Here is a 12,116-nt window from a genome sequence, read left to right as displayed (position 1 = left end):
ATCGAGTCTGCACCGGCTCTTGGAAAGAGCACCCTACCCAAGCCCACACCACCCTATCCCCATAACCCAGTAACCCCACTGAACCAACACTAAGAGCAATTTTGGACACTAAGGGTAATTTAGCATGGCCAATCCACCTAATCTGCACATCTTTGGACTGTGGGAGGAAACCGGAACACCCGGAGGAAACCCACGCACACACTGGGAGAACGTGCAGACTCCGCACAGACAGTGACCCAGCCGGGAATCGAACCTGGGACCCTGGAGCTGTGAAGCAATTGCGCAAGTTTGTGATAGTGAAAGCAAGAATCCATGGCAGATTTCTCCACAGTGCTGTGTGCATTAGTTTTGTAGCCTCCTCTGTTTCTCTTTGTTTTTTCTGCTGTACCTGCATCTTCCTTACTAAAAGGAATATTTTGCGTACTGGTTGCCAATCTTTGCTTTGCCACCATATCTTCTAATTTTGAAATCTGTAGGTATCATCTCATACATTGAATCGTTGTTTTAAAATCTGGTAGCATTTTAGAATTCTTACAGTGCAGAAGTGGCCATTCAGCCCATCAAGTCTGTACCGACTCTCCAAAAGAGCACCCCACCTAGGCCCATTCCTCTGCCCTATCTCTGTTATGATCGCAGATCAGACCCTAACAGTGGCGAGAATACTGGACCAGTGTAAAGAATAATTCGCTCCATGAGTGATTGCATCAGGAAATAGGGATTTGGTATTTTTAAAACAAAACCCTTTATTAGGAATGTAATATTAAACTTTTTAACTTCGCACCCAAAATAGCAGCTTACAATTACCCCCAAAACGCTCCTACTTAATGGCCCATTAAACTACAAGAAAAGAAACATGCAGCTCTCAATCCAGCTTAAAATCAGCATGGCATAGAGTAGTACTTGCTTCACAGGCCAGATTTGGCTCCTGTTAGAACCCCTCAAGACTCTGGTTGAATATCTTCAAAAAGCTGTTTATCTGGCGGATTTTAGCTTCTTCCTTTTCCTCGGACAAGACTGCTCTGCTTTAAATATTATTACTCTCTTTTTTTTCCCTAACTATCCTACTGTGAGAGAATTGTGGACTCTGTCAGATAAATCGGATTTTAATTCCTCACCACAGCTTTTACAAAATGTCTCTGCATCCCTTGGCTCCACCCAGCTATGACATCATCTCCCCAAGGTGCAAAATAAATTAACTCTGCAGACTGAAAGCACATTAATTCCCCAGGTCTAACCACAGTGTATTAGCCCAGACTGAAAACCACATTCCTCTGGTCAATTTCAGCTTTTGGCTCCTAAAAGGTTTCCAGGCTCTGCAAAACAAAATCCTTTTTAGAAATATGACCATTACAGTCAAACCCCAGGCTGTTAACTTTTAAATTGCCCCAATATTCCCATCCGTCACATCCCATAACCCCACCTAACCTGCACGCCCCTAGACACTAAGGGGCAATTGTTAGTATGACCAATCCATCTAACCACATCTTTGGACAGTGGGGGGAAACCGGAACACCTAGAGGAAGCCCACGCTATGTTAAGCAGGAGCTATAATCTTTAATCAAAAACAGAATTTGACTACTTCAAACAACCGATTCTCCTGTTTAAAAATGTTACAGTGCAGAAAGAGGCCATTCAGCAATCGTGTCTGCAGACAAAAATGGAAAAATATAAATTAGCTGCACATTTTAATCTAATTTTCTAGCACTTGGCTCATAGTTTTGCAGATTTGAGCGCTTCATGGGCTGATCCAGGAATCTTCCAAATGAGATGGTGTTTCAGCTTCAGCCACTAACTTAGATAGTGAATTTCAGATGCCCAACACCCTCTGGATGAAAAGCTTTCCCTCATGGCTTCTCAAATCCTTCTACTAACCACCTAAAATCTATGCCCCCTGGTGTCTGACCCCTCAACTAAGGAAAAGCTGTCTACCCTGTCTAGGCCCCTCTTAATAATAATCTTTATTAGTAGGCTTACATTAACACTGCGATCAAGTTACTGTGAAAATCCCCTAGTCACCACACTCCGGCGCCTGTTCGGGTACACTGAGGGAGAATTCGGAATATCCAATTCACCAAACAAGCACATCTTTCGGGACTTGTGGGAGGAAACCGAAGCACCTGGAGGAAACCTATGCAGACACTGGGAGAACGTGCCGATTCCGCACAGCCAGTGGCCCAAGCCGGGAAGCAAACCTGGGACCCTGGCTGTGAAGCAACAGTGCAAATCGGTGTGCTATCATGTTGATTTTGTACACCTCCATTAGGTCCCCCTTAGCCTCCTCTGTTCCAAGGAAAACAACCGTAGCCTATCCAATCTCTCCTCATAGCTGCAGTTTTCAAGCTCTAGTAAATCTCCTCTGCACTCTCCAGAACAATTATGTATTTCCTGTAATGTGGTGACCATAACTACACACACCTCCAGCTGTGGCCTAACCAGCATTTTGTACAGTTCCATCATTACGTCCCTGTTTTTGTATTCAATACCTCACCCAATAAAGGAAAGCATTCCATATGTTTTCTTGATCTCGTCCACCTGTCCTGCCAACCTGACCTGTGGACATGCACTCCAAGGTTCCTCAAACCCTCTCAATATCTTCCCTTGCTTTGTTTGCCCTCCCCATCTTCATTATCTCACACTTTCTGGATTGAGTTCCATTTGTCACTTTTCTTCCCCCTCAACTAAACCATTGATATAATTCTGGGATCAACAGCAGTTATCTTCACTTTCAACTACACCGCCAACTATTGTGTCATCTGCAAATTCTCACTCGTGCCTCCCACGTTTAAGTCCAAGTCATTAATATGTACAACAAACAGCAAGGGCCTCAATACTGAGCTCTATTGAACACCACAAGAAACTTTTCCATTCACAAACTCATCCATCGACCGTTACCTTTTCATGCATGAAAAAATATAGAACATTCATAATAGGGTTATAAGAGATGTAGGAAGAGGATCTGTGTGAGAGGCCGCAGAAAGTCTCCACGTCCTGGCGCCATCTTGGCTCTGCGTGTACCACCCTACATGTTTTATAGTCATTCTCTGCTTCCTCGACTGAACAAGTAACTCATTGCTCTAAAGCTGTATTGATCCTGATGGGAATATTTAAAATGAACAATTTCCTATATAGGTTAATTTCTCATTACCTATTTTGGTGCTCAATTTGGCCAGATATATTAGTACTGGGGATTAGAACATTGTCACTTTAGTCTGATGTCAACATCACACAGGTGTAGCATCCATTTTGCTAACCTGATCCCAACTCTGGTATTATATGATCAATTTTGGATGAAGATTTCCTCTGCTCTGCTTGACAATGGCGTTGATTTTCAAACTTTGGAGCAGCATCCCAACATTAGTCATCCTTGTAACATGTCAATTTTCAGTCATTCAGTTTGTTGACTGTGAAATTGTGCAAATCCTGTGGGATATTTGGACTCGGTGGGGAGGTGGCTTTTTCTTTTCCAAACCATGTTGGGTGGATTTTGAATCTTGATACCGGTGATAAATAGCATGCTAATCTAACATCTAGTACTCCTCCATTTGGAATTGTACTAGTAAACGGCTATTATATTTGATGAGAACTTTAAAACTAATTGATTCCTAACCTTCAAGAATGTTTAAACATACTGTTTCTCTTGTTATTGCTTCTAGAGGCAGTTTCATTATCAGAAAATAAGCTAAAGGAAACACCATCAGGTATTTGCATTTTGCATGTTTCACACTTAAGATATTTTCTTTTGGTGCTCATAGACAATACAAAGATATTTAATAATTCTACAGCAAATAAATTGCACGATCCTTTGGTAAGATTATTAGCCATAGTCCACAAGAAACCATGGGAATCGCTCTCTGCTGGAGAATGACAAGGTTATATAGCTTGAAGGGCACCAGCCCACAGAGCATGAGGCAAGAAGAGAAGAGAGGCCAACATGAACTATCACAGCTAATACGGGAATTGAACCTGTGCCATTAACATCATTCTGCACCACACTCTACCCATCCAGCCAACTGAGCTAACCAGCCCTCAGACCCAACAATAATGTTAAAAAAGTTTACTCTACTAAACGGTTAAAGTGTGTAGGGTAGAGTAACAATGTTTTTAGAAGTCTTGGCCAATTGGCCAATCGCCCAAAGCTTTCCTGCAAATACCTAATAATATCTATAGCCTCCTATCATTTGAGCTTTTCCATATTTTTTTAATTTTGGGCTCTTTGAATTCTTCAGTTAATTATAGCACCTCATTTCCTGTCATTGATAAAGCCACAAGCCAAAGATAATTCAGGTAATTCAAAATGATCGACATAACACAATTACAAAGTTCACAGAATCACAGGGATGTTTACAGCACAGAAGGCAACCATTCTATCCATTATGTCTATGCTAGCTTTCCGGAAAAAGCAATTTACCAAGTGCCACTCCGACTTTCTCCCCATACCTCTGCATATGCTGCTTTTTCAGATAATAATCCAATTCCCTCTTTCATTCCTTGATTGAACTTGCTTCCACTATACTCTCAGGCAGTGCATTCCAAATCCTAATCACTTGCTGCATGCATAAGATTTTCTTCTTGTCCCTATTGCTTGCTTCTTTTGTCAGTTACCTTAAATCGGAGCCCTCTGGTCCTTGATCCTTCCACCAATGGGAACAGTTTCTCCCTATCTATTTCATTCAGGCCTCTCATGATTTTGAATGCATCTTCAAATTTCACCTTTTCTCCAACGGAAAGAGTCCCAACCTCCAGTCTATCTACACAGCCGAAGCTCCTTATCTCTGAAACTGTTTTGTGAAACCTTTTCTGCAAATTCTCTAATGCATCTTTTCAAAGTGTGGTGTCCAGAATCAAGTGCAAAACTCTAGTTAAGGAGGAACCAAGTTGCTTGGAAATAGAAAAGTATTAAGTGACACACAGCGGACAAACAAGAATTATCTTTACAAAGTTCGACCATAATAGTGATTTGAACATCTACATTTGGTCTCATTGGTTTTTGTGTTTTCAAAGATATGTAGCAATCATATTTAAACAAATATTTCTGACACAGAATATTTGAGTGCCAGCCAACTCTCAGATTTTGAACATTGCTGGCTGCTTGTTGCTGCCTGTCAATATTTTAATTGGTAAATGTTGCACTCTATAACTTAATGGTTTGGGCATTGTTCTATTTGATTGGAAATTAAGTAAGACAGCAACAGTTTATGATCAATTATATTTGGAGAACTGAACCATGATTACTGCTGGAGATGGAATAAATTATGCAGAATTCCTTTATATAATCAATTCATCTTTTAACTTAAATCCATTATTAATGTTTAATTTTGTGATATATATAAAATAATTATCAAATTTGGTTAACTGCTGTGCATTTGTTAAAGTGGACAATATTCAGCAACACTTTGTATTCATGCAATACATTGGCCTTGCTCAAACTGGATTAAAGTCCAACAGGTTTGTTTCGAATCACTAGCATTCGGAGAACTGCTCCTTCAGGAGTCCTCCAAAAGCTAGTGATTCAAAACAAACCTGTTGGACTTTAACCTGGTGTTGTAAGACTTCGTACTGTGCTCACCCCAGTCCAACGCTGGCACCTCCACATCATTGCTCAAACTGTTAGATAAAGACCAGTTGTAGCGACCAGCTGCAATTTGAATACAACATGTGTCAGATATCTGTTACCAAGAGCTATAGCCTACTAGCAGGTTCCAGATTATTTTTGATTTTTTCTTAAATGTGATTTGTAAAGTTAAATATCGTGTTTTTGTTGTGCACGAATCATGACTTGCAAAAAATGAACAAGGTAATCTAGTTGATCATTTTCAACCCAGTTAGCAACTAAACATAAATAACAAGGGTGACACGTGGCACAGTGGTTAGCACTGGCACTATGGCACTAAGGACCTGTGTTTGAATCCTGGCCCTGGGTCACTGTCCATGTGGAGTTGCATATTCTTCCTGTGTCTGCATGGGTTGGTCCCCCACAATCCAAAGATGTGCAGGTTAGGTGGATTGGCCACACTAAATTGCCCCTTAAGTGGAAAAAAAATAATAATTGGGTACACTAAATTTATTTTTAAAAAAGATGAATAACTGATGTTTTCAATTTTCGTTAGGTTTGATGTGAATGCGATTTTGATGTCCATTTTTATTTTAGCATTCAAATAACTGGAAGCACAATGTAACCTCCTTGACACTTCAGATTTTTAACTTGAGCAGGGAGCGAAAGTGCTATGATTCAGTGGGAGGAAGTTGCACATTACTTGTTACTTACCCCAGCATCGTAAGACATTTACCCCATTGAGCATTAACACATAGATTCACTTCGACTGACATTTTCTGTTATTTATGTCATGCTTTATGTAACATTGGCAAAGTCATTTTCATAACATATCTCCTAGAAATTAACCAAAAATGGTTAAATTCTCTGCAATGTTTTCTTAATTGCAAGGGTTCTTTCAGCGCTCAGCCTATTCAAAAATCTACCAAGACGATCCATGTGAACTCTTGAAATATTGGCACATGATCCTGAAAATGTTTTCTCTTCCTTACCACTGCCAATATGAGATTCAATTACAATTCAAAGTACAAATGCTGAGGTATAGGTATTCAGTGTAAGATATAGAGCTAGAAATTCATTTAGGCCGATGTTTAGACACCTAATGTGTGCGCCCTGTATCCAAAAGAGGAAGCTTAGAACTAAAAGAGCTTGGTCTTCTTGTAAAGAGGGAAAATCTTATGAGGAAAGGCTGATGGACTTGAGGTTGTTTTCGTTAGAGAGAAGAAGGTTAAGAGGTGACTTAATAGAGGCATACAAAATGATCAGAGGGTTAGATAGGGTGGACAGCGAGAGCCTTCTCCCGCGGATGGAGGTGGCTAGCACGAGGGGACATAGCCTTAAATTGAGGGGTAATAGATATAGGACAGAGGTCAGAGGTGGGTTTTTTACGCAAAGAGTGGTGAGGCCGTGGAATGCCCTACCTGCAACAGTAGTGAACACGCCAACATTGAGGGCATTTAAAAATTTATTGGATAAGCATATGGATGATAAGGGCATAGTGTAGGTTAGATGGCCTTTAGATTTTTTCCATGTCGGTGCAACATCGAGGGCCGAAGGGCCTGTACTGCGCTGTATCGTTCTATGTTCTATGTTCTATTGCAGCTGTGTACCGACCTCTGTCGTGCCATGCCCAATTGAATAAGCAGATTTTGGGCACCTGCCTTGTTGGCAGTGGGAGGGGACCTGACATTGGCCTACAGTGACCATCAGAAGTGTTGTGGAGGCTGGAGGAGCAGACATCCTCTTAAATACATATCAATTTCAAACAATAATAAAATTTATCTTTTCATTGAAAACCCAAGTGGTGGGATCCCATTGCCACAAACTAAGTATTAAGCATCTCATTGCCCCTTGAACAGTCCTGAATGTCGATTTTAGACAGCTAACCTGGGTTCCTGAAAAATGGCCTGACCAAATTGGGCGTTGAACATATTTCGGGCAACTTTGAGACATATTGGTTAATAAATTGGACGTCATTGCACCAATTTTGTGCAATTAATGCCAATTGCTGCTTAAGAAACAATTGCTACAGAAATAGAAGCTGGAGTAGGCCATTTCAGCATGGTAGCACAAGTGGATAGCACTGTGGCTTCACAGCGCCAGGGTCTCGGGTTCGATTCCCCGCTGGGTCACTGTCTGTGCAGAGTCTGCACATTCTCTCTGTGCCTGCGTGGGTTTCCTCCGGGTGCTCCGGTTTCCTCCCACAGTCCAAAGATGTGCAGGTTAGGTGGATTGGTCATGATAAATTTCCCTTCGTAACCAAAAAAGGTCAGGAGGGATTATTGGGTTATGGGGTTAGGGTGGAAGTGAGGGCTTAAGAGGGTCGGTGCAGACTAGATGGGCCCAATGGCCTCCTTCTGCACTGTATGTTCTATGTTCATTGTGCCTGCTCTGCCATTCAACAAAATAATGGCTCATCTACCTCAAAACCATCAATCTCTATCTTGAATATGATTAACAACAGAGTATCCACAGCTCTCTGGGTAACAAATTTCCAAAATGTCACAACCCTATAAGTGAAGAAATGTCTCCTCATCTCAGTGCTAAATGGCCAAACCCATGTTCTGAGACATGTGACCATGTGTTCTGGATTCTGCAGCAAGGGGAAAAGTTTTCTCAGCTTTTACACTTGCCAGACCCCTTAAATCCTCCGGACGCTGAAACTGCGTTCGGCGAACGGCCAGAGAAACACATTTCCCGACCGAATCGGGTGCGGTGCCGTTTTCACAATGCTCCGGCCCCTCCAAAGTGCCGTATCGACTTGAGGCCCGCCCCCCGATGCTCCACCCCCGACCGGCCGAATTCCTGATGGCGCGGGACAAGTGTGGTCTCACCCGTAGGGAACTCGGCGTGGAGGCTACAGACTCGGTCCAGCACCGCCACAGTTGGGGGAAGGCCCATCCACAGGCTGGCGGAACATTATTCGGAGCCGTGGTCATTGTGGTGGGGCTGTCTAGGGCACCAAGCCGGCCGAAGGGAGGAGACTATTTTGCGGGCCGGGTCCGTGGGTTACGTCCACCATGAAGCACAGCGTGGGCTTCAGCCGACGCTGTGCGCATGTGTGGCCATGGACCCGGCAATTCTCCCAATTTCATTTTTAAAAAAATATATATATATATTTTGATTGACATTTTTCAATTTTCAGATTAACAATTCAGCCTATAGCACGCCTGGTATTTACATATAGTGATGTTTCTTATTTACAGAATTTTTTTAACATATATTCCCTCCGTCTAAACCCCCCCCCCCCCCCCCCCCCCCCCAATTTATGGTCTGTTTTTACCCTGGTACCAACTTCCGCCCTGGGTATCACACACTGCTCCGGTCCTCTCTGCTGCAGTTTTAGTTTGTCCTTGTGGGGTCGGGGGAGGCGGGGCGTGCTTTCTGCCCCCTCTCCTTCTCGCATCCCTTTTTCCCCTTGTTTCGTTCTTGGACTCCCATGGGCTCCCTCCTCTTTCCTTCCCTTTCTGCTCCTCTCCCTTGTGTGTGTTCTTATTTGTTTTCCTCTGTCTCCTCCCCGCCCCTCTTCCTAGTCGCTGTTTGCTTCGAACAGGTCTTGGAACTGGCTGATGATTGGCCCCCATGCTTTGTGGAAGCCCTCATCTCCCCCTCGGATGGTGTACTTGATCTTCTCCAGGTGGAGAAATTCCAATAGGTTTGCCATCTAGTCTGCAGCTGTGGTGGTGCCGCTGATCGCCAGCTGAGCAGGATTCTCTGGCGGGCAATTAGGGAAGCAAAAGCCAGAGCATCGGCCCTCTTCCTCACATATAGTTCTGGCTGATCTGATACTCTGAAGACTGCCACTCTTGGGCACAGCTCCACCCTGACTCCCACAACCCTGGACATCGCCTCAAAGAAGGCTGTCCAGAACCTGACAAGTCTGGGGCAGTCCCAGAACATGTGGGGATGGTTGGCCGGGCCTCCCTGGGACCGTTCGCATTTATCCTCCACCTCCAGGAAGAATCTGTTCTTTCGGGTTCTGGTTAGGTGAGCTTTGTGCACCACTTTAAACTGCATGAGGCTTAGTCTAGCGCAGGAGGCAGTGGAGTTGGCCCTACTCAGTGCTTCGCTCCAGGCTCCCCAACCCACTTCCGTCCGCAGTTCGTACTCCCATTTTCACCTGGCTCCGTCCAATGGTGGTGTTGCCCTTTCCAGCAATCATCCATCGACGTCCCCACAGTCCCCCCCCCCCCCCCCCCTCTTAACTGTCCATGTTCATTAGCTCTTCCAGTAATGTGTCTCTAGAGTACCTTGCCATCTCCTTGCGGAGAAGGTGTTTAATATGAAGGTGCTTGAGTTCCTGTCTTGTCGGTAGCTCCAGGTCCTCCTGTCAGTTTGTCTAAGGTCACAAGTCTGTCCCCGATGTAAAAGTCCCTGATTGCTGGCATACCCCCCCATCCTGCCTCCATTTTCTAAAGGTGGCGTCCAGCATGGCTAGTGGGAATTTGTGGTTACCGCAGATGGGGGCCATGGAGGACATCTCGGTTAGACTGAAATGCTGCCTCATTTAGTTCCATTTGGATGGATTTGGATTTGTTTATCGTCACGTGTACCGAGGTACAATGAAAAGTATTTTTCTGTGAGCAGCTCAAACAGGTCATTTAGTACATGAAAAGAAAAGAAAATTAAAATAAAATTCATAATAGGGCAACACACGGTACACACTGTAAATTCATAGACACTGGCATCGGGTGAAGCATACAGGAGTATAGTATTAATCAGGTCAGTCCATAAGAGGGTCGTTTAGGAGTCTGGTAACAGTGGGGAAAAGCTGTTTTTGAGTCTGTTCGTGCGTGTTCTCAGACTTTTGTATCTCCTGCCCAATGGAAGAAGTTGGAAGAGTGAGTTAGCCGGGTGGAAGGGGTCTTTGATTATGCTGCCTGCTTTCCCCAGGCAGCAGGATAGAGTCGATGGATGGGAGGCGAGTTTGCGTGATGGACTGGGTTGTGTTCACGACTCTCTCTAGTTTATTGGGCCGAGCAGTTGCAATTCCAGGCTGTGATGCAGCCAGATAGGATGCTTTCTATGGTGCATGTGTAAAAGTTGGTCCTCAATGTGGCTGCCACCAGTGGGCAGGATGTGTATTTTGTGGGGGTGGGGGTGGGAGCGCTGCTGCGGTGAGGGCCTGGAGGGTCGTTCCCTTGCAGGAGGACTCCCCCAGCCTCACCCATTCTGTATTCGGTTCTAGTATCCATCCCCTCACCTTCGGCTCTGGCTGCCCTGCGGTAGTATTGCAGTTTCGGTAGGGCCAGGCCACCCATGTTTTTCCTGCTGTGCAGTGTCGACTTTGGGATCCTCTGGTTCTTGACCCCCCCCCCCCCCCCCCCCATACAAATGTCATGATCATTTTGTCTATCTTTTTGAAAAAGACCGTGGGGGATAAAAATCGGTATGGATTTAAAAGGAACCTGGGCAGTACGTTCATCTTGATCACCTGCACCCTTCCCGCCAGGGAAAGCGGGAGTGCATCCCATCTCTGCAGGCCCATTTTGACTTCCTCTGCCAGACTGGACAGATTTCACTTGTGGATCTGTGTCCAGTCATGGGCTATCTGGATCCCCAGGTTGCGGAATTTGCTTTGGTCTAGTTTGAATGTTAGTCCCTCCAGCTCTGTCCCCCCTTTTGGGGTTCATCAGGAATGCCTCGCTCTTGACCAGGTTGTGTTTGTAGACCGAGAAAGGCTCCGAACTCTTCCAGGAGCCTCATGATTGCTTTCAGGCTGTTCTGTAGATCCGAGATGTAGAGGAGCAGGTCATCTGCATAGAGCGAGACTCTGCTCTCTGCCTCTTTGGATGCCCTTCTAATCTTTCGCGTCCCACAGAGTGATCGCCTGGGGTTCGATTGCAAGGGCGAACAGGACAGGAGCAGGGACAGTGGGCATCCCTGCCTTGTACCTCAAAGAGGCACTTCCATTCAACTCTGTCGAACGCCTTTTCTACATACAGGGAGACGATCCCCTCTCCCTGGATGGGGTCATTATTACATTCAGCAGCCGCCTGATGTTCGCAGTTAGCTGTCTAGTTGACAAAGCCCATCTGGTCCTCTGTGACCACCTGCAGTACGCAGCTCTCCAGTCTCTTGACCAGGGCTTTCGCGAGTATCTTAGTGCCTCCATTGAGCAGCGAAATGGGTCTATGTGATCCTCATTCGCCGGGTCTTTGCCTTTTCTGGGTATTACGATATCATGGTCTGTATTAGTGTTGGAGGAAGGGTGCCCCTTGCTAGCGAGTCTGTGAACATGTCCCTTAGGTGTGAGGCCAGGGCTGGTGTGAATATGAGTCCTGGCCCCTTCCCTGCCTGCATGGAGCTGATGATCTCTTTGATCTCTCCGAGTCCTATTGGTGCTTCCGGCTCCCCCCACCTATCGTTTCCGATGACTGGCATGTCTAGTCCATCGAGGAACTGTTTCGTCCCCATGGGGGTTTCGGAGATGTAGGGCAGAATTCCCCCCCCCCCCCCCCCCCCCAAAACCAGCGCGGCGAGAATCACGGCTGGCCGTTTGGAGAATCGGCGCTTGCCGTTTGCAAAAGGCGAGCGCCGATTCTCCGGCCCAAATGGGCCGAGC

General features: G+C 45.1%; 1 protein-coding gene across 13 annotated transcripts in view; it reads left to right on the top strand.

The window, feature by feature from the left end:
- Positions 1–12,116, top strand: part of unm_hu7910 (un-named hu7910) — a 265,791-nt gene that overhangs the window by 143,243 nt on the left and 110,432 nt on the right. For all 13 annotated transcript variants that reach the window (XM_038809466.1, XM_038809465.1, XM_038809455.1 and 10 more), the window contains one exon: positions 3,654–3,698. In XM_038809466.1, the coding sequence (XP_038665394.1) occupies positions 3,654–3,698 (45 nt within the window). The remainder of the gene's footprint in view (positions 1–3,653; positions 3,699–12,116) is intronic.

This window comes from Scyliorhinus canicula, chromosome 10 (genome assembly GCF_902713615.1).
Source record: "Scyliorhinus canicula chromosome 10, sScyCan1.1, whole genome shotgun sequence".
Classification (NCBI taxonomy): Eukaryota; Metazoa; Chordata; class Chondrichthyes; order Carcharhiniformes; family Scyliorhinidae; genus Scyliorhinus; species Scyliorhinus canicula.
The sequence above is the reverse complement of the archived record's forward strand: the minus strand, read 5'-3'. Positions and strand labels throughout refer to the sequence as shown.